This window comes from Peromyscus leucopus, chromosome 22 (assembly GCF_004664715.2).
Source record: "Peromyscus leucopus breed LL Stock chromosome 22, UCI_PerLeu_2.1, whole genome shotgun sequence".
Taxonomy (NCBI): domain Eukaryota; kingdom Metazoa; phylum Chordata; class Mammalia; order Rodentia; family Cricetidae; genus Peromyscus; species Peromyscus leucopus.
The window spans coordinates 49133576-49156868 of record NC_051081.1 but is presented as its reverse complement, the minus strand read 5'-3'; the positions used below and the strand labels follow the sequence as shown (position 1 = coordinate 49156868).

The 23293-nt window shown below is 47.8% G+C and overlaps 1 protein-coding gene across 3 annotated transcripts in view; it reads right to left on the bottom strand.

The window, feature by feature from the left end:
- The window catches only part of Nol10 (nucleolar protein 10), an 84651-nt gene that overhangs the window by 18476 nt on the left and 42882 nt on the right, over positions 1 to 23293 (bottom strand). For all 3 annotated transcript variants that reach the window (XM_028877687.2, XM_037198161.1, XM_028877689.2), the window contains 4 exons: positions 10984 to 11110; positions 7919 to 7998; positions 7635 to 7733; positions 6249 to 6338 (listed from right to left, as the gene is read on the bottom strand). In XM_028877687.2, coding sequence (XP_028733520.1) covers positions 6249 to 6338; positions 7635 to 7733; positions 7919 to 7998; positions 10984 to 11110 — 396 coding nt within the window. The remainder of the gene's footprint in view (positions 1 to 6248; positions 6339 to 7634; positions 7734 to 7918; positions 7999 to 10983; positions 11111 to 23293) is intronic.

Sequence of the window (23293 nt, the reverse complement as noted above, 5' to 3'; positions counted from 1 at the left end):
TGTTGGCGATCAGCCAATATTTCAGGCCAAGAACTATGGGCCCACTTTTAGGTAAAAAAACAAAGAAGGAAAAAATTAATACCTTGTTGTATTTACCAAAGTTATTATATTTAAAATAACCAACTGTTGAGTAAAATATGTTGCTGGTATTTTAAAGATTTTCCCTCTTAATTTACAACAAACAAATTATTCTGCCTAAAGACAAGTGTGCTTTACATGAATGATTATAAAACAAAAACTCCTTTGACCCAGCTGTAAAAGTATTTCCCCTAGGGATTTTTCCTTGTCTAATTGCTTGTTTTCACACCTGTCTTAAAAGAAAAAAAGAATAAGGGAGAAATGTTCTTGAAGTAGTTTACAAGTGTCTGGCTAGTGATGTGCCCTATAAACACACACACACACACACACACACATACTCATTCTCTCTCTCTCTCTCTCTCTCTCTCTCTCTCTCTCTCTCTCTCTCTCTCTCTCGTCAGTATTTGGAAAACACGTGAAGTAGTCGGTGTTCAGCACTCCCTCAGAATCACATCTGTAGATCTGAGCACACTTGCCGTCACCTTGTCCCGACACAGAACACACAAGGAATGCCTGCCGCTTACAGCACTGGCTCTCCAGCCCACCTCTAGCCAAGAAGAAGCGAGGGGAGCCAGTGGGGTGGGCAGTCCCGGGAGAGGGAAGTGTGCTGCAGTCACCGGGGAGGAAATGAGGCGGCAGGCCAGGTGGAGGCGCTCTCCCAGCCTGCAGGTGACCATCCTCAGGATGCTGACGCCCGGGCCTCCTCCCCTCCAGCAGGAGCACCTGGCTGCAGACCTGAGAGCTGCTGATGTGGGCCATCTCCCAAATATCTCAGCTTGTCCCCACCTATGCGTTTCCCTGCAGCTCTAGTCCCCTACCCCAACTATGAATAACCAAGACCATGGTAGAAAATAACAATCTCCCCGCTAAGAGAATCTCCCCAACACTGAAGACCGGGTTTCTAGGCTGAGTGACTCAGCCAGTGGCCAGCGACCCGCCTGGGCCGGACTGCAGGCTGGAAGTGCACCCAGTACGGCACGGTGCCAGGAGGGCAGTGCCGGGATGTTGCCTCTCCTATTTCAGGAGTGACCCGCGCATCACTGGCTGGGGAGAGCACAGGCCAGGCATGGGAGGCTACTGTGAGGACCTGCATTCTGTATTTGCCCCCATGAGCCCTTACTGGGCACTCATCTGGAGAAAGTGTTCAGGAAGAAACCACACTTCTTCAGAAACCCAGGGTTCTCCCAATTCTTTGTCCAGCATAGCGGAGGACATGAAACAGCACAGGGAGACCCCAAGATTGGAAGGTGACGGTCAGCCCAGAAAGTCTTAGGATGCACAGACAGATACAGCTGATCCACACAGACTCCTGCCACCAGGTCCAGACTTGTGCTACAGAGCAAGGTGCTGATGGGTGATAACGACACAGAACGATTCCTAACTCCAGGAGAAATCAAAGTCACGTAAGGTGGCTCAGCTACAAATAGCATTTACATAGTTACAACACTGTAAATGCCCAATTCTGACTTGACCAAAATTACCAGCCAGCTTCAGTGGGAAGAAAAGTCAAGAACCAGCAGGTCAGAGCTGTAGACCAAAATAACAAGCCACAAAGACGGAAGTACGAGTCCCCACAGAGGCATAAACGAGGCAGGACGGGACGACGGGATGATGAGGGAAGATGGGATGACGAGGGAAGATGAGGTGTGATGGCCAACCCTCCCAGCAGGCCTACAGAAACATCTAGTTTTTAAGGGTCCCTATCACTGTGATTAAAAGCAAACACACAAATTGTAATTGGCAATTGAAAAAACTTTAAGTGATGAAATTCTAACGTTAAAACTGATATAATCCAGTATGTTTGCACATACTCATATTTTGTCCCAGGAGCAATGAATTAGAGCTTTAATATGGAGCCTCAAGGGTGCTTACTGAGTCCTGTGTGCTCCAGCTGCAGCATACATGCAGCCTCTCTCACACACAGAACCCAGGAAGAATGCACCACCCAGACTGCAGCAGAAGGGCCAACAGGCTGCGCGCGCAGCACACATGCTCAGAAGCATGCCCGCACTCGAGTGCGTTTGGGAAGCTCAACCTGTGTTTGCTGGAGGCAATCGTAAATAGCACCACCGAGTTCTAAGTTCCAAGAGCATTCAGACAGTGCTCCCTGACACTGTAGGCTGCTCCCTCCCACGGTGTGCTCCACATGGACGGGCTGGAGGGTAAACAGCTTGCTGGACTCTGTTACATCATCAGTGGGAGCAGTAACTGGGAAGAGCTTTCTCGTCTGCTTCGTTGGGCTCCAGGAGCAGCCGCAGCAGAGCTCACTTTCTGTCAGGAGGCAGCAGAGGTGCTCTGAAGACTCCACTCAAGGCGGGACTGACGGGCTGCAGCAGCCCGCAACTCTTTCAAGCACTCTCTAATGACTGGGGAGCAGGGAGAGAGAGTTCTCCCCTTGATTTGTGAGCAGTTTGGTTTGAGGATAAAACCATTGGATGACAAATTACATAACTTCGTCTAAGAACAGACTTTTTTTTAGGAGATCATATATTAAGCCTGTATTTCAAGACTAAGACTGAACACTGATAACAAGGCCTGATTTAAGTCAATAAAAAGTAAATCAGGGCCCATTTTACTAGCCGAGTTTCCTTCCTAGAAGAATTTGGTGGTCAGTGATGTAGCTATAAAGACAGAACCAGCTATAAAGAGCCAGGAGGAGATAGGTAGGTCACTGCAGGTGACATGAAAACGTAACATTTTCTAAGCTTCGCCACCTCTGAATCCAGCACAAACAGCACAAGCCCAGTAATTCGCCCCTAAGGTAAAGGCACGTCATCCTGGCTGTGGAGTCCAGAACAGGTGCTAGCAAGAGTAGACGCAGAGGAACAGGGGACTTGCCTGGAAGTGATGTCCAGAAGGTCTATTCACAGGGAGCCCACAGATGCAGGCCCTTAAAACAGGATTCAAATTCCAGTGACCTCTGAATTACTCCACTGTGGTATGAGCATGAAGTGTAAACTCCCACAGACTCCCACTCTTATGGGACTAGGAGCCAGGATCATGACCAGGGGCCATCACGGTGCTTCTTTCAATCCTCTTAGCGATGTGCACCAGGTCACCAGTTTACACAGCCCAGGAGCATGGCGCAGCCATGCTGGCACCTGTATCCCAAGGATACACTCACGTCACCAAGCTGCTAAATAACAGGAAGAAAGAGATGAAAATGTAGCGGAGGGAGGGAGGGAGGGGGACAGAGCAAAGAGCTGGGAGTGGAAAGAGGGTCATTGTCACCTGGTTGTCACATTGTCCAGTGTGACGCAAATGTCTCAAAATACACGAGAAAGCAGCTGTAGCAGAAGGGAAGTCTCTCCCTTGGAATGACACCATTCCTAGGAAAGGAACTCTAAAATGGCTAGGGGGCTTGGTGGCATAAGGCTTGCCTGGAAGACATGAGACCCTGGGTTTAATCCCCAGCGCTGCAGAAATGGATACTCTCTCGGAGACAGTTAATGACATTAACAGGGCCAAGGATGAAACTCTAGAAGCCACCGAAACTAATTAAGACGAGCATGACAGTTTACTAGGACGAGGAAAACTCTGGGTCCACACTGAAAGGACAGCAAGAATTGTTCACATTATTTAACAGTGTTTACAAAATAAGTAAGTAAATAAAGTGAATAAACAAAACACGAGGATGTCCTCTCCTGCTCGGATTGCCAGTACATTAAAAGGCTTCAGTTTGCCTGTTTTCATTTCCCTGGACTGGGGTGAGCATCTCTGAAGTTCTCATGAAACCCCTGGGGAAGGGGCAACGTTAACTCTCCCACCGACGATGAGCATGGCTTTGTGTGCTCTCAAGGTCATTCCTACCACTCTGTACGCCCTTGCCTCCATCCAACCTCCACCAAAGACTCTCGACGGAAGGGTTGAAGAGATGGCTCAGTTGGTAAATGTGTCCCCAGCACCGGCATGACAATCTGGGTGTGGCGGTGTCCCTATAATCTCAGCACTGGGGAGGTGGGGACAACCAGAGCCCTGGGGCTCACTGGCCACCTAGTCTAGTCTCATCAATGAGCCGCAGGCACCAGCCAGACACTGTCTCAAAACCAGCGTGGAGGGCGCCTGAGGAAGGCACAATGTTCAGTGCATTAACACACACACAAAGACCCCAACCCACACAGCCCCCAAAGGGGGTGAGCAGGCTTCTGCATCTTTATCATCACAGTCTCGTGAGAAGGCTCGGCTGTACACCATGCTGCTCAAAACAGCAAAACGGAATCTAGTCCACGGACCCTACAGCACTGCTGTGCTGAGGACCACCAGCACAGCGTGCACCCCACCCCTAAGCGCATACATCTACGGTCTAAACCAGCTCCATTCCTCTAGGTGCTCCAGGCCAAGAAAGTACAATGATCACTTCACGTGGCTTGTAAGTGACACTGTGACGTCATAGGCTGATCATCCTCAGGCTCAGCCAACAAGGTCAATGTGACACTCGGGGAGTGTACCAGCAGAGCAGGAAGCCACACATTTCCAGCCTGTTACACACATGGTCATACACACCGGTGTACACTGGGAGGTGCAGAGGCATAGTACAAAGATGTAAGTTTAAATGGGTAGGCTTCAGTCACTGCTCAGTACTGGTTTAGTAGTCACGTAATGCAAACACACAACCATCTATGCATTTTACTTTAAAAGGGCTGCCTAAGGTTTGTATAATTTCCTTAAAGAATGTAACGGAGCAGGGTGAAAGGCTGCCCGGAGAGGCTGGGGGAGAGAGACAGCAAAATGGAATGGGGAGTCAGAACTCCCACAGAACCCAGCACTAAGACATCCTTCCCTGTCCTTACATGTTACAGTAACGGGGGGGGGGGGGGGGCTGAGGGAGCAAGCGCCGTCACAGCAAGTGCACAGACAGCCGCAAGTAAGAGCTGGGCTCTGAGCAAGGCCGAGAGGCCGGAGCACAGCAGGGCTCGTGCGGCTGGAGCTTGCCTTCGCCCCCTGGTTGGAGGGCAGAGAGAAGGAATCAACAACCTGCCAAGAAGCCCCTGGGATGCAACCCCCAAAGCTCGGCCCACTTTACTCCGTGAGCCAGGTCCTCATGCTCCCTCGGGGGTGAGGGTGGGGTGTGGGGGCAGTACAGCACACTGGCTCTCTGCCCGTCTGCTCTCAGCCCGACAGGAGGGAACAGGACTCAGGGGGGGGACTCCAGAGTCTTTAGAGATCTGGAAAAGGGAGGCACATTTCCTCACCTCAGGACAATACCAGGACTGCGCTGACCTTTACTATTTTCTGGCTGGTCCCTGTCTACTGACACCTCAGAAAGGCAGGCAGGTAGCAGCTGCATGTCAGCACATAACCTCCCATAATGCCACATCAAAACCCAAAAGCAGCTATTTCTAGAATTAAAAACCCTTGACACAGAAAATCCCTCAAGATCATGCAGATCAAGAGGCTCAGATTTCCATGTTCACTTCCAGAACATCAAGGGTGTGATAATCTGAAAGGTGTCACTCTAAGAAGTCATGTGTGTGTGCCCTTTCACGACATAATGGCGGAGTAATGAGGGGTGGTCGGGCCACGCGGGGCTGGGTTCAGACTGATGCTGAAGGCGGCGGTTCTGTTGTGGGTCAGATGCACCACTGGAGTCCAGAGCTCACAGGGGCTAACCCAAACAGCAGTTCCCCCTGCCACATGCAGACGATCCTAACGGACAGGAGCAAACTGTTCCTGAGCCAGAAGAGGAGGCGGCCGCACAGACAGAAGTTCAACATAAAATAAGTGCAGATAAAAGTCAGAGACAACAACGAAGAGCCTCGTCAGAACATAAAAGAGCAACAGTTATTTAGAAACAAAAGGATTAAGAAAGTTCTAACAGAATATGTCGCCATTTAAAATACAGAGAATTTCCAACAATGTGGGAAACTAACGTTGTTATCTTCTAGAACCAGGGTAACATTTCAGCATATACACGGTACTCTCGATATTACAGCGTGTAGCTTTAAGGGGACTAAGACAGGAGGAAGTCCCCAACACTAAGGCTCTCCCTATAAGAAGACTACAGGGCGACTTCCAACTCGACACTTCCCCTTGTTCTCCAGACTCCCTACACTGAGCACATTCTGTCTCAACAGCAAGGGTGGGGAACCCCAACAATAAAAAGATACACATTATTGCCCACTAAATGCAAAGCGACTTACTGATGCTTTCTCTGCCTCAGGACGCCTTACCTTCACTTTCTTTTTCAGTGTGGACTTCTGCTTCTCCTCTTCCTCTTCAATTAATTTGAGCGCCAGTTCTTTGTTAACCTTGGGCAGTTTCTGGTAGAGAGAATACGATGCATCGAGATGAAGGCATTGACCATACAGGCTAGCAGCTCTGAGCAGTGTGAGTTCACTAAGACGTTCACTCTTACTTCTTACTTTACCAGCCCGTGGTAGGAACGAATGACAGAAGGAAGAGCAGCAGGTGCCCAAACGGCACAGACCTGGGAGCGAGCTCTCTCCAACTCACTGGGAAGCTAGCCACAGAGAGCCTGGGACCCTTGGAACTGCAGCCACCTGCCCCGCCCTCTGTCACAGCTGTGGGAACCTCTGAAATGCTCACTGCTTCCTGCTCCCTAAGGGGTGAGTTCTCAGATAAACGATGGGCTGCCCACCCACCGTCCTCTTCCACACCGTGTTCCACTTAACGTACTAAGTGAAATGCAACTCTGGCAGGTCCAGACCCTCTCCTGCGAAGACAGACACACCCACAGTCTCTCTGCTATTAGAAATTCTGAGCTGTGGAAAATGGAGCAAGTACTGAAGTAATAATCTCAGGAAAGCCACTAGTCTTTGCTACTGAGAATGTACGGATATCACACACACATTCTAAACCAATGTTCAGTTATAAATATTTTATCGCTCAGTGATTTGACTCAATGGACGGGATGCCGGAGAACCAGGAAGGCAGGGACAGGCAGACAGGAAGCTCCTCCCTGTCTGCTCCTGGTCTGGCGGGAACCACCCAACAGCACTTCTTGGCCCTGGGAAGAGCAGGTGGCCTCAGCAGGCGTGGCGGACACCAGTCTACAATGTTCCACACACCCAGGACCACTCTCACGCCCCTCAAGAGCACGAGCCTGCAGCTCCTTTTTGAGTCTGGGCCCCCCTCACGAGACCACATCTTTCTAAAGTGGCAGGTGCTTCCCGCAGGTAGCGCCCTCTCATGCCCACCTCAGTGTTTCTGCCTTCTTGGGGCTCTAAGGCCTGGCGGACAGTTAGTACACTGAATCCTCCCCATCGATACAATGCTGCTGCTTGTGCCGTGGCTCTGCATTAGGTGTCCCAGGATGCAGAGAACCTGAGAACCAAGGACACCGGAGAACGAGACAAGCAGATTTCTAACATCTGTCAGCATCATCGGATGCTCTGAGTGTGTGGACAGCAGACGTGAAGATAGATCGTCGCCCAGGGTCCTGGTCTTTGGTTAAGCTCAAGTATGTATTATTCCCCAAACACCTGACCACCCTCCCGCCCAACAAAGATGTGAACTAAAAGAAGGAGAACCACAGCATGATGGCAGACTTCTTAACTATTTCCTCTGGTAGACTCAATGTTGAGGAGAAGCTTTACCTTTAACTGGACTCTCTGTGCACGCGTCTCTTCTATCTTCTGTCGAATTTTATCTTTCCTGTATTCTTCATAAGCAAATGGATTTACCATCAGCTTCACCTTTTCAGAACAAAAGAAAGAAATTAGTGAGAGGTAATGTTTAGTAGCATGTATACACCATGACTACTGTACCAAAGAAAACAGATCCCTTACAATGCAGAAGTATGCTTTATGAAGGCACAGGTAAGGCGGCGGCAGCTGTGGATGGCTTAGCATCCCCTGAAATACCTACATCTCGTACTTACCTTGTGGTAGAGTCTGATATCCATGAAGAATCCATGCATATATGCCCGGAGGAAAGGTGATCCGATGAGATGTGTGAGCCCTGCGAGAGTCACAAAAGAGGAGAGGACTTTATGAGGTCTTCATTACAATTTCAGTTTCTCTTTCTGTCTCTGAACCTTTGTGTGTGGGGGTGTTTTGCTTGTATGTATGTCTGTGCACCACGTGCATGCATGCCCGTAGAGACCAGAGGAGGGTGTTGGATCCCTGGACTGGAGTCACAGAAAGCTGTGAGCAGCCCGCGCGTGCTGGGAACTGACCTGGAAGAGCAGCTGGTGCTCACTACTGAGCCACCTCTCCAGTCAGTAAAGATGAAGCTTTCTTAAACATGCGACTGAATTATGACTCAGTTTCCTTTTAGAGTACAATATTGAAGGACTAGAAACAACTGTTAATCTTGACTATCTATGGGGAAGATTTAAGTAATTCTATTAATACTATTCTCACTTGTCTTAAATGTCTTAAGTATAAAGTGATGGAAAAGTCTTTATGAATATGACTACTGTGGTGGTATTGTGTTCCCCAAAATATTGTGCACCCTAATAAACTTATCTGAGGTCAGAGAACAGGCAGCCACAATATTAACATAGAGTTTAGGCGTATACACTGTTGAGTAGGGTAGGGAAGAAGCAAAAGCTGAAGCAGCGTTGTCAACATCTCCAGAAACAAAGGACCATGCCAAGGCCTGGCCTTCCCAAACACCAACAGCTGACAAACTGAACTCACGCGCACACACTCACGCACATTAAGACCTACATTACCGGGCTTGCGGTACAGGTCAGGTGGAACACTTGTCTAGCACAAGGCTCCGAGTTCAACCTTAGCATCACAAACATCTATATCACTGCCAGGCATGGTAACACAGGATTACAATACAATTCCAGCACCCAGGAGGCTACCACAGCGAGGAGAAGACCGAGGCCAGCCTAGGCTACACAGATAGACGCTGTCCAAAGGTCTTCACTACTCACACAAAGTTTCAGGATATCGAAACTTTACATTTCATTCAGGATAGGAATACAGGGGCTGATAAGAGAGAGGATCAGGTAAAGCAACTACCATGTAAACCTGATGCCCTGAGTTCGATCCCTGGAACCCACATAAAGACAGAAGGATATAGAACCCACTCCATAAAGCTGTCTACAAAAATACATCATGCACGCACACAACACACAAGTGTGGTAATAAAACAATAACAAGTTTAGAAGGGAACATATTAAGTGCACACACATTTAGGAAACACTTAAGAACTCTCTGCTATGTCACAGAAACTAGTTCTTTTAAAACGTGTTTTAGCGTGTTAGTTTAATCAGATGGAGCAGAGGATCTCTGTGATTCGAGCAGCTTAAGTGAGTCCAGACGAAGTCACAGGAATGGATGTAAGGATGGATCCTCCGGAGCTTGAGTGACAGATGGCTATGAGCTGCCTGATGTGAGTGTGGGAACCCGACTCGGGTCCTCTACAAGAGCAGGATGTGTTCGTAACTACTGAGCCATCTCTCCACGCTCTAGAAATTACTTTGGTGCAAATATTCAGAGAGAGAGAGAGAAAGAGAGAGTAAACAAGCAAGCAAACAAACCATGGATGTTATGAGATGATTTATCTTCAAAAGAAACCGTGCATGATGCATGCAATACAGCTCTGGAAGAGTATCAAGTCACTCTCTTCTTTTCTTTTTTGGTGGTGCTGAAGGCTGAACCAAGAGGCCCTGTACGTGCTGGCAAGCTCTCTACCGCTGACACACAACTCGAGCCCGATTTTCACTTTTATTCTGAGGTAGTCTCACTCAGTGCCCAGGCAGGCTTGGAACTTGTGATCTTCCTGCCTCGGTCTCTGCAGTGAGTGAGACTACAGGCATGTGCTGTCAGGCTATCTCATTGTTGCTCTGAGCATCAGACTGGAAAAACATGGAGCCGTCTAAAGTAGTATGCACTTTGGAACAACAACAACAACAAAGGCAGAATTAAACTTAGGGTGCTCTTCTACCGTAACCGTGAGAGTTAATCAGGAACAACTTCCTCGAGTTCAACGTATTAGTGAAGTTGCGAGGATGGACTTTTGCATTGGAGCCTTACCAGAGAGACTGAACTGTACTGACATGTGAAAAACACACAACTTAAGTATGTGGCTGCATGTGCTTAGCACCGAAATTTTCCTCAGGGTGTGTGCTCTGATTGATTACCCAAGTATCGATATATTTGCTCTTTAGGGACTGATCTCACTACGGGTCTACCCAGTGAGTGTGACTAGTCAGAGACTGCAAAATCTAAACAGCTTGATCCAAAATCAACCTCTCTGCAAACTGGTGAGGTCAGGTGTTGGCTACAGTGAGGGGAAGCTGTGAGTCCTGAATTTAAGAATACAGGCTCAAAAAGCCGGGCGTTGGTGCACGCTTAATCCAGCACTCGGAGCAAGCAGGGATTCTGTGAGTTCGAGCAGCTGGCTACAATGAGCTCCAGGAAAGGCGCAAAGCTACACAGAGAAACCCTGTCTCAAAAAAAAAAAAAGAATACAGGCTCAAAAGCCTGGAACATCCGAGTGTCAAGTCAGTGTTCAAAAGGTTCTCAACTTTGGAGCCCTTCAGATTTCAGGCTGGAATGTTAGCCTGCCTTAAGAGTCTATTCTATTGGGAGGTTTGAATACTAAGTTCTGGATTAGGTTTTTTATGAATAAATACATCTAAAAGAGACCCAAGAACCACCTGCTTACTGCCTGTGAGATTCAAAGTTATTACACTTCCATTATCACTCTCCTCTCTGGACACACTCTCCTCTCTGGACAGGCTGCCAGTGCGCTAAAAGGAAGCCTCTCCCAGCTACGGCACAGACAGCATCAGCTGGTCGAACTTACCTAAGCCTTTTTCTGAGCAGAGATTATAAATTTGATCATTTAGAACACTTTTGATACCTGATTTGGCAGAAATGGGACATTTGGAAAATCAGATAAAAATGGCTCAGTCTATTCTAATGTTCAAAACTCCTGAAAGTGGAAACAAGACAATTTCATAAATACTTTATCACATTTTACCTAAATTTTCAAGGTCTTTCTTGGTGACAAACTTGTAGTCGTCATACACTGTGCTCTCTGGATTCTCTTCTAGCTCTTCTGTCAAGTTGTCCAGGAACGAACACCATCTGGGAGCAGGCCCCAAAACCTGGGGGTTATTAAAGGTCACGTGTCAACCATAATACCATATAGCAGAGGCTTTAATCCTAGTTGTATTTGTTTCGATCAGAAGACAGCTACAGTATGTGCAAACATGGCCAGAATATAATGGAATTTAGACTTGAAAGGGAAAAGTGCAAAGCTATTACGTTGTTACAGTAGAACTATCAACATACAGACAAGCAATTCAGATACTTATGATAACTTCTATTCATTTACCTACCATGTCCCTCAATGAAGACAGTGCTAGAATTCTACAATATATATTTGCACTAGGATTTTAAAAAAGCAAAAAGTCTAAAGTAAGAATGACTTCCTTTCAAGGTTTTCCCCAGTTGATAATTTTATCCTAATTAATGTGGCCCATTTAAATATCACAAAGTGCTTAGCCCACACAAGGGTGGGGATCTCAGTGATCCTCAGAACCCATGTGAAAACCAAAACCAAACACCAAGGCCCCCGGCGTGGGAACGAGTGCAGCGAGTGCAGCCCTGGCGATGGAGAATGGCAGATCCCGGGGCTCACTGGACGGCCAATGGAGCCTAGTCACAGCCCAGCAACGACAAAGGAGTCGAAAAAGAGATGGACAGCACTGGAGGATTGATACCCAAGCCTGACCTCTGCCCTTTACATATGCTCACACACATGGGTATTCATTCCTCCCCCACACAAACACACAAAATTAAATTCTAGACTATACCTATTAGCAATGTATTGTATTCGCCACAACTGTTGAGAGTGTTGAGATTTTAAATGTTCTTATTAAAAAAAACCAAGTATGGTTCTAGCCATTCGTTAATAAACCTTATATACAAAGAATGTTGTCTATCATTAGTACACCACACCTTTTTCATACACAGACTCCGTCAGACCTGACCTAAAGTAAATACCCACTAGACTGAACGGGGCTTATGGCAGCAGGCTAATGGGACGAGGCCCACCCTCCTCCAACACTGTGAGTGCTGGGTAGCTTCTGACTGTTGACAGTTTCTTTCCCTGCACTGTGCCACATCCACTGGGTCAGTGCTTATTTCCAGGGAAATCTGCTCGTTCCCTGGGGATACTACAGACAAGAGAGTCCGGGGTCAGCACAATGGAACCTCCAACCACACCTTACCTGATTACGTCAGCAGAAATTACACAGGGGAAAACCAAAACCACAACGCAAGTTAGGGAATCAAGTTCTAACTCTTTGAGAGGTAGGAGGGAGGGGCATCACAAAAGAACGGCCCTTGTTAACACCTTCTTCTACTAAAGGGGACAAAAGGCCCCATACACGTCACAGAGGCTACGGGGTTAAGAACATGAAAACCAAGACTTAAGGAATTCCCAGTACTACAATTTACACTGTTTTAAATGATAAGTGAAATGGTTTGATTCCAACCTTCAAGAAATGCAACACAGTTTTTACAATTCATGAAGGACTCTCTTAAAGGAACTGCTGTGGTTTTAAGTAATTGTGGGGTAGTAGCTTGAAATCAACAGACATCTATACTCAACATTACAATATATAAAGAACTTTTTGGCAATGATCTCTCTGAAAGTTTAAACTTTACCCCCAGAGGGAAGATCATTTTTGGTGAACATCAGATCTATTCTGATGACACCAGGAGACCAGTTCCAAGTCTCCCACCTAAACAAAACTGTGCAGGTGCTGATACGCTTGTGAACTAGAAATGTCCTTCTATATATTTTAAATAAAAGACCAGCTGAGCAGATGTGTGGGCCTCGGTCCAATCTCCATCACTGCAAAAGACCATCTGTAGACTGTACATGAAAGTAATATTTCCAATTTGTTTTTGTTTTGTTTTTCAAGACAGGGTTTCTCTGTGTAACAGCCCTGGCTGTCCTAGAACTCATTCTGTAGCCCAGGCTAGCCTCAAGCTCAGAGATCCGCCTGCCTCTGCCTCCCCAAGTGCTGGGATTAAAGGTGGGCACCACCACATCCAGTGCAATATTTTAAATTTTTTTTAATTTTGGGGTATGGGGTGAGGCTGGAGAGTGCTTATTGCTCCTGCAGAGGACCTGGGTTCAGTTCCCATCAGATGGCTCACAGCTGCCTGTACCTCCAGTTCCAGGGGACCCACTCCCCTCTTCTAGCCTCCTCAGGCTCCTCCATGGATGTGGTACACCGTTGGGGTCCACAAGTTTCCCAGTGAGAGCTGAGCTGGCTTCACACAGCAGGGCTGCATTAGGGGATGGCTGGACCACATGCATGGCCACCAGGTGCCTGGGATGGTCTGCACTTGGCTGTGCTGGGGGGAGGTCTTTTGCTCCAACCCTTAGCATTTCTATAAATAGCCCTTTAGCAGAGCCCGAAGGGGCTGGTGGATGAGGATCCAGGCCCACCCGAGGCTGTCCTGTGTCTCTCTCTCTCCCTCCCTTTATACTTCTATCTAAATATTTCCCACTTCTCCCTGCTCAAGAGTACCCCGGGGAAAACAGTGGGGGGTCCCCACTGTACACATAAACGTATGTAGGAACATACACATAAACATTGAAAAAAAAATCACTTTAAAAGCTAATCTGGCCGGGCGGTGGTGGCACACGCCTTTAATCCCAGCACTTGGGAGGCAGAGCCAGGTGGAGCTCTGTGAGTTCGAGGCCAGCCTGGGCTACCAAGTGAGTTCCAGGAAAGGCGCAAAGCTACACAGAGAAACCCTGTCTCGAAAAACCAAAAAAAAAAAAAAAAAAAGCTAATGTGATATAAGTGCAGCCAGGCAGTTATGGCGCACGCCTTTAGTCCTCAGTGCTTGGGAGGCAGAGGCAGGTGGATCTCTGTAAGTTCCAGATTAGCCAGTCTACAAAGCAATTTCCAGGACAGTCAGGACTACACAGAGAAACCCTGTCTTGAAAAAACAAAAACAAACAAACAAACAAACAAATACTGAAATAAGTGCTGTGTAAATAATTATTATATTGCCTAGGGCAAAGTGACCCTAAAGTCCCCACATAAAAAACCCAAGTGGTACATAACAGTTTCCCCCAAGACTGAAAGAGTCCATTCTGAAGGGAAGCGCTACAACTCAAAACAGCTTCAGGAAGTCCTTGAAACTGACTGGAGTCACTAGGTCCGTCCCTCCCTGTCAGAGTGAGCAACAGAATCTGAGAGTCCCTCTCAGACAAGGTAAGCTGCAAGGAAGACTCTGAGACCAGACCAGCTGCCCAGAATCAGCTACCAGCTGAGCTGTCTGAGAGGAGATTCTCTCCAACCTGGTGAGCTGCCTGAGAGGAGACACTCTCCAACCTGGTGAGCTGAAGAGGAGACACTCTCCAACCTGGTGAACTGAAGAGGAGACACTCTCCAACCTGGTGAACTGAGAGGAGACACTCTCCACCCGGCTGGGCAGCCTGAGAGAGACACTCTCCACCCGGCTGGGCAGCCTGCAGGCTCTGGGTTCCCGGCTTAGTGAGCTGTACCTGTGCTGGCGAAGGCTCTGGTGATGCACTTGTCTTTTGAGGAATTTCTGCTCCTGTAAATGACCCCTCACCTATACTGCTGGGTAATCGCAGCGACACTCATGGTCCGCCACGCTGGACTTTGGTGGCATCCACACTGTGCTCTGTCGCTGGTTCTCTGTCTGGGGTGAACAGGTGTGTGTGTGTGTGTGTGTGTGTGTGTGTGTGTGTGTGTGTGTGTGTGTTGTCTCCCCAAGGGAAAGTTCTGTCTGTCACACACCATGTCGGTGACATTCAGTAAGTAGCTCCCTGGCTGCGTGAGAAAACTCTAGGTGAGGACAGCTGGAGCCCTACCATGGAGGCAGCTACAGACTCGGACCTGAAGGACCAAGAAATGAGGGATTTCATCTCTGACTTCTCTTAGGGATGACCAATGTCAGACCAGCTCTAAACTTAGTTTTCCAGCCTTCTTTTAAAAAAATCATTATTACATTTATTTATTAGTGTATGTGGGGGGGGGGGAGACAAGGTATCATATGGAGGGCAGAGGGCAATCAGCAGGAAATGGCCTCTTCCTCAGCGTGTGTGTGTCCCAGGGATCAAGCTAGCGGCAGGAACCTTTGCCTGCCAAGCCATCTTACAGGCCTCCAGAACATCTGTGACCTTCCTTTCGATTCAATATCTGGATTTTCATGGAACTGTTTTAATTTGTCTCTCAGGAGACAGGCCTATTTAGGATAAATAATCTCTACAATCAGATTTGGAGCCATTAAATTTTATAGGAGGAAATATTCCCACAAAATCCGAAATTTAGTGGTGAGCACTTTACTGAGCACATTTCCCACTTCCTTTTCAGAGAAAACATTATAGCCACCGTAGGAAGTGGAGCTTATCCACGCCAGCGCTCTTCATAGGCCTATCATTAAGTTGCAAAGACCCTGGTCTCGGCTCTGCTGTGCTTACAATGACTGCATATTGACATGTCAAAGTCCCTTGCTGTCTTCCAAGGCATAATGTTACTTGTCACCTAATCCTTGAAGACATATCGATTTACTTACTAAGTTTTGTTTTTACAACTTGAGGAAAACTTACTTTTTTTTTTCCCCTTAACAATCTATGGTCATCACCATTCCATCAACCATGTCATGTTTTCAAGTAACACATTCCAGATGCTGAAGGATGAGCTGCTTGACGGACAAGGTGCTTGCTGCCTAGCCTGACACCTGAATTCAATCCTTGGGACCCATGTGGTCGAAAAAGTTGTCCTCTAACCTCCACAACTTTACAGCCCAGAATTTTGGCATCTTAAAAAAATAATACTACAGTAAAATCTCCAGTGGATTCTGGGTTAGTGGCCCATTAGTAAACCCATTAAGTGTCTACAGCAGAATCACATATATTCATACCACTTATTGGGGACAAAATAAAGATAATAAAGAGCCTCATCAATGTCAATCTAGGTCAAGCTTGAGCCCTAAGGAGTCAGGTCAGTTATGAAAAAGAAAAAAAGTTTTTGCTTCTTTTTCTTAAAATATAAAAATGACAGGTAAGAAAGAGATGACAACATTGTACTCCAATACAAATATACATACTAAATACAGTTTCATGTAGTGAATATACACCAAACTTAGCTAAGCTATAATATAAACATCATGGGCCGCTATTTTATTCATCATAATTTTTATGCTTGTACAGCATGATTCTCTAGGGAAGAGACTAGAATGTTGTGATTTAAGATGTTCAACTCTAAGACAAACTCAGGAAATTTCCTCCTGCAGCTTGCTCCTTGTCGGCTACAGGATCCCCCATCACCGGCCTGTGTTCTCATTTCTGACAGCTGAGACTTCATAAAGAGCGATCACAGACTGGGCGAGCCAAAGGGAGGGGCTGTCTTTGAGCATGTAATTGCATTTGCAGCATAATGAGCTGCCTAATTGTACATCCAAGTTTACATGCATTGGCCTGAGTAATTATGAATCATTCAAAGGTGCTGCTCTGCTGTAGCCTTTTGTCTCTGGTCCTAAAACTCAGGTTAGCATCATTAGGATGTAATCTTAGTGCTTAAGACTTACTTTATTTCTCGGGAACAATTTTAGCCCAGGCTGGCCTCAATTCATAAAGATGACCTTGAACTCCTAATCATCCGACCTTTGCCTCTCAGCTGCTAAGATCACAGACCTGCACTACCTCGCAGCAAGGTTTACCACTGAAAAGGAGAAAATCTCTATGACTGAATTTTGATTTGGTTTAGAAACGTAATTTAGACACTGAAATAATAAGAAAAATAAGGCCAAGTGAGACACAGACCCTGTTTATGGCGTTCTCTCCCTGTCCTGTGCAAGGCTCTCAAAGCACAAAGGAGCATTAGGCAGTATGTCGACATTCAAGAGCCAGGGAGACTGGGCATTCCGGGCAAACAGTTCAATACAAAATTAATGCAACATTAAGAACTGCAAGGAGCTTCTGGTTAGTAATGGCAGCTCCCAACCCCAAGCCCTGCTACAATGACACAAATGCCTATGAAAGCACTCAACTGTGAGGACAGAAGATTGTACAGCTGCGGCACAGGAGAGCACGCATGGAGGCGGCCAGCGGTGAGAAGGGGGAGGCAGAGGCGGGGAGGCAGAGGCGGGGAGGCAGACAGCCCCTCATAGTGCATCTGGGACAGACGAGGCGGGTGACTGATGGGGCTAGTGAACGCCTAATTCCCACACCTTTCAGAGAGCAGAGCACAGGACTCTGGAGGAGAACCCAGGGCTCTGCACCACACGGCCTCGGGGCTGTGGAGAACAGAGGGGCACGCGACCCTTGCTGGGGGCCGAAATGACAACTGGTCTAGATATCAGGGCCCTTCCCAGTCCCTTGAATGCCAGAGGCCGAGCGTGCACGGTTGTGTTTCTTCTACCTCAGGAAGAACCAGGAGTGTCCTCTACAGAAAGCCAAAGGGCCCAGAAGGTCCTGAGGCATTGGGGTCTGGAAACTGGTTCAAAGAGTCAACAGGGAAACTTCCAGGGGATGAGAAAAGATGCACAGGGATTCCCCAGGCAGCACCCCACTTCCTCCTCACACAGGATCCCAGGTGCACCCCACTTCCTCCTCACACAGGATCCCAGGCAGCACCCCACTGCCTCCTCACACAGGATCCCAGGTTCACCCCACTTCCTCCTCACACGGGATCCCAAGTTCACCCCACTTCCTCCTCACACGGGATCCCAGGTTCACCCCACTTCCTCCTCACACGGGATCCCAGGTTCACCCCACTTCCTCCTCACACAGGATCCCAGGTTCACCCCACTTCCTCCTCACACAGGATCCCAGGTTCACCCCACTTCCTCCTCACACAGGATCCCAGACCATCAAGCAAAAACACCTTTGACTGTAGAGAAAGAGCAAAACTAAGGAGGAACACCCCCACCCCATGCGCTTAAATTCCCTAAGAGAACCACAGACAAGGAAACAGTTACACTGTGACCAGGAACTGGGAAATGGGAGGAGAAGTGTGAGGAGGAAGAGGAGGGGGTGGGCAGGCCAGAGACCCAACAGAGACTGTAGAGCACATCTGGAGCTGCTGGGCCTGTGAGGTCAGCCAAACGGGTCTTCTTGCAGGCCACTGCAGGACCTCCTTCTCTTTTACTGAGCGAGACAGAAGCCATCAGAGGGCTCTGGCCCAGGCCTGACATGATCTGACTTGCATTTACAAGATTCTCTGATAGAGGCTGGAGACTTGCTGGTTCCAGGCATTTAAAGAAATCTCTGTTCAATCATGAACTGACAATTAAGCAAGGCAAACAGAGACTTCTGGGGCTCCACAGAACAGAGAACCAGACTTCACAGTTAGCCCAGGAGCCTTGCTACACCAGCCCCAACCAACTCAGTTCCACGGCTGCTACGTTCTCTTCCAAGTTGCTGGTTTCAACAACAACCAAGCGACAGGACATGGGGTGAGGGGAGGCCATGTGCTGGAGATGGGCGATGGACACAGCTTCCGAGGGAAGTCATGAAGATACCCAGCACCGACAAACGGCGGGTGAGCGCTGTACACACAGAATGGACGAACTCTACCACTCAGCAGGAAGGAACTCTCTGATCTACACCACAGCATAGATGGGCCCTGAAAACAGGTCAAAACCAAACATCCATGATTATGAGATGCTCAGAAACGCTCCAGTGATAGGAGACGGTGGTTGGTGGGACTGTGCGGAGGGAGAGGAAGAGGCGGTGAGCAGCTTCCTTGTGGTGTGAATCAGCCTCCAGTTAGCTGATGGGAACAACAGCGGGACTCCGAGAACACAGAAGCCACTAGACTTCAGCCTCTGAAAGGCAAACTCAAGAGTTCTGGACAAAGTTGTTGTGTTTAAAAGTCTAATTAAGGATCATATGGGGGCACTTAACTAGAAGATTCCCTACCACTCCTGCCTCTCAGATGGGAACATGCTCTAGTGCTCAGGCCAGCTGGCCTACCCAGGTCCCCATCCTTTAGAATGCTCCTCATAACTAGATTATGGTGATTACCCCTCGTAATTAGACACTTCCGGCAGGAATCTCAGGGAGGTGTGCCAACAGTCCTGAAACACTTTCCGCCTGAAGTGTTTGGCTTCGTAGGACTTATATCTACATCAATCTTTAAATCTTTTCATTTGTTTTCAAATTTTGGTACTAAACTGGGTGGGGAACAGCAGCAAGATGGTTCTAGGGATCAATTTCACCAACTTCTAGGGACCATTCTTGGCACAGCTGAGCCACAGAGAGGCCAGAAAGACCCAAGTACTTTCAAGGTCCCCATTCCATCCCTGAGAAGACTGTCTAGAGAACCACTGCTTCCTAGCTCATCAGAAGGACACAGAATCAGCCCACCCCTCTGCATTTATAAACTTGAACGTCACTTGAAGGCTTGGACTTCGTCAAGGAAGCTGATGAAAAGCATCCATTGAAGACTGTCCTACCAGAGCGTGAAGAACCTGGAACCAAATAGCTCAGCAAGGACCAGATGCTCCTGCTAAACTAGAGATCGGGGAAGCAGAAAGACACCCAAGTAGTGAACCCCTTCGTTTACGTGAATAAATATCTTATTCAAAAAACATGAGATGCCTGCCTCATATCATCTGTCTCAGACAGTCAAAAGTAGACATATTTAGAGCTAGGCATGGTGGCGCATACCTTTAAAACTAGCACTCGGGAGGCAGAGGTAAGAAGAGCTGAGTCTGAAGCCAACCTCATCTACATAGCGAGTTCCAGAACAGCAAGGGCTAAATAGAGACCTTGTCTCAGAGAGAGAGAGAGAGAGAGAGAGAGAGAGAGAGAGAGAGAGAGAGAGAGAGAGATTGATTCAATCCTCATGAAGTAAAAATGAAAAGTATTATATTTCTTTCTGCTTTGCATTAAAAAAAATAAATGGGGCTGGACAGATGGCTCAGAGGTTAAGAACACTGTCTGTTCTTCCAGAGGTCCTGAGTTCAATTCCCAGCAACCACATGGTGGCTCACAACCATCTGTAATGAGATCTGGTGCCCTCTTCTGGCCTGCAAGGACACATGCAGATATTACACTGTATATATAATAAATAAATAAATATTTAAAAAATAAATAAATGGCATACAGCTTAAAATTTTTTAAATTTTTTTCTTTGTGCGTGTGTTTGTCTATGTATGGGTTTGCACACATGAATGCAGTATTATGGAGGCTAGCGGGAGCATCAGAGCCCCTGGAGCTGGAGTTACAGGTGGTTGTAGCTGCCCTACATGGGGCTGGGAACCAAACTCGGGTCAGCAGTATAGCATTTAATTTTTGTGCCATCTCTCCAGCTAGAAATGGATCCAGAATGGGGAATTAAATAACATGAAAAACTCCTCAGCTTCCATTTTCCTTCAACACTGACTGAAAACCCACACAAGGAGGAGGAGGGCAATGTTAACATGGTCTCATTCTTTCAAAGTCCACTGCTAGCTGAATGAGAAGAACAAATTCTTAAAGGTCCCCAGCCACTCTTCGCTGAGAGCCTGGCCTTACACCTCGGCTCCAAACCACAGTCTGGTATTTGTGTCATAGTGCACTTGAATTCCAGAGTGTTTCCTAGAGTTCACACCCAGAGCTTGCAGGAACAAGACGCTAGCAAGGTCCTCTGTCTGCCGCAGCCTCTTCCTCTTACGCTCTCCCTCCTAACTGCTCAAACTCAAGCCCACACGCCCATGGACATGAGAGGCACTCGGCCAACTTCACCACTGGAGAATGGAGTTATCGCTTTGATCGTGCACCTGGAAGTGAGCACTCCCCCAAGATCTTGCTTCGCCGTTGGCTTCTGCCAAGAACCCCAGGTGGCTCAGCGTGCCGGCCTTGGCTGTCGGCACAGCAGTTGTTTCCTTTCTACCCGACTTCCTTGCCAGCAAAGGACAAGCTAATAAGTTTTCAGGGCCTTCCCTGTGCTTTCAATTCTCAAGTCTGTAAAACCAAGGGTGCTATATATAATATACAAAAACATCCAGGGAAGGAAACCCTGAAAAAAACAAACGGATAAAACTATTAAAAATTCTACAACACTCTCTCAAAGTTGCGCATTTCAACAGCACTATTCTAGGAAGGTCAGAAACTCTTTTGCCCCTTTGTGGTTACTCATTACCTCCAGGAGGACATGCAGTGACCAGGAAACCCTGCAGCAGATATTTCAAACCCAGGAAAAGACTTCCACAGTCTCCAAATAAAGTCAAGGGCGAAAGGGCACAAACCAGCCAGCCAACAGCAGCAGCCATCGCCGATCTAGACTCAACGGTAAAACGCGGCTGACTTCTAAGGCCCCAGAGAGACTTCAGTGGTCGCATTTTCCCAGGAGGGTAAGCGAGACTCCCACACCTGAGTGTACTGAGGATCTGAAGATGGGGAGTGGATGCAGGCTGTGGGAAGGGAAGAGCGCTGTTCTAATAATGTCTTAGTGATGTCTCAGGCTAGATCCCAGGCACCACGCAAAATCTGACCAACATGACTGTGAAGAAAGCTTAGGTTAAAAAACTCAAAACAGGGGCTTGGGGATTTAGCTCAGTGGTAGAGCACTTGCCTAGCAAGTGCAAGGCCCTGGGTTCAGTCCTCAGCTCTGGAAAAAAAAAAACTCAAAACACCACCACCACCACCTCATGATGTACTCTTACACTCAGAATAGAAGGAGAGAGAAGGAGGGAGAGACAGGAGAGAGGGGAGGAGCGGGGGAGAGAGGAACTGAGCAGGGAAGGAATCATACAATTTGGCAGAAACCAGTTGTTCTGGGTGAAGCAAAGACTTAGCCCTGGGGTGCTTAGCACCAAGGCAAAAGAAGATATGCAACAGGGAAGAGGACCTGGTGAGGGACGCACCAACAGACCCAAGGAGAACCCCACTTCTGAGGCTGAACTGAAGCCGGCTATCACAGACCTGTCAGGGCCTCCTTTAAAGGAGGTCTACAAAAGAAACTTCATCGGACCTGAGCTGTCATTTATGAAGATCAAAGCTAAGCAGTCTAAGTTACGGGGCTTAATGGCCAAGCCTGTCTGCGATATTTAAGGCTGTACCGTGAAACATGCCAACATGGTCACTGCTAGCCACACGTGGCTACTTAAGGAAAAATTAAAATAAAAACAAGCTTAAAAGCTCAGTCCTTTAGGCATCCTGGTCACATCCCAGGTAACCCTGGGTACAGTACAGACTAGGGCAAACCCCAAGGGCTTTATCAGCACAGACACAATGTGTGTGAATGTGTGTGTGCGCGCGCTCGTGTGTGTGTGTGTGTGTGTGTGTGTGTGTGTGTGTGTGCATGTGAGTGTGTGTGACTGAGAAAGATCCCCCTAATGTTGGCAACACACCCCAAGGCAAGGCTGAGAAGAGAGGCTGGGCACTGCGGTCCTCCCTGTGCCCTGACTGTGGACACAATGTGACTAGCCTTTTTTTCACAGCAACCAGGAAATAACTAGCTGGTCAGCAGGCGTAACAAGCTTGCACGTGCAAGCAATAGGTTTCTTCCTAACAGAGAAATAAGCTAGTAAGCCACAAGGAGGGATTCAGGAAAACTAAAAGCAAATCACTGTGGGAGAGACGGAAACAACTGTGTAGTGGATGGCTGCTGGATATTCTAGAAAAAAGGCAAACTATGAAGACAATGGAGGCCATGGGCTCCTGGAGGCCTGCAAGACAGAGAGGGAGGAACAGACGGAGCGCACAGGTTTTTAATAGGACACCATCACATTAACCAATGACCCTGTGCATTTGTGAAAATCTACCAAATGTGCACCACCTTGAGTGACCAATTAACGCAAGTTGTGGACACAGGCTGACGATGGAGACTCAGGGCGGCTTTGGCAAGTGTTACAGAATACTAATAGGAAGGCAGGTATGAGAACCATGTCCTTCGTGAACTAGAAACCGGTCCAGAAACTAGTGATGACCAGATGAACGAGGGCATATGATCATGGACAGACACGCAAGAAACAGGGACGAGCAGCTGACCTTCAGTGTCTTGTCACTCTCTTCCCAACCAACACCACCACTGTCCCCTAAGAGGCTAGTGCTGTACTAGGCTGAGCATAAAGATGTGCACCTTAGTCACAGCTACTTCGGAGGCTGAGACAGGAGAATGGCTTCAGAGCTGGTCAGCCTAGGCAACACAACGGAGACTATCTCAAAACCAAGAAAGCTAGTACACGGGAGTTCAAGGCCAGCCAGCCTACACAAGACCCTGTCTTAAAAAAACAAAAGAACCAGGCAGTGGCGGCGCACGCCTTTAACCCCAGCACTTGGGAGGCAGAGCCAGGCGGAG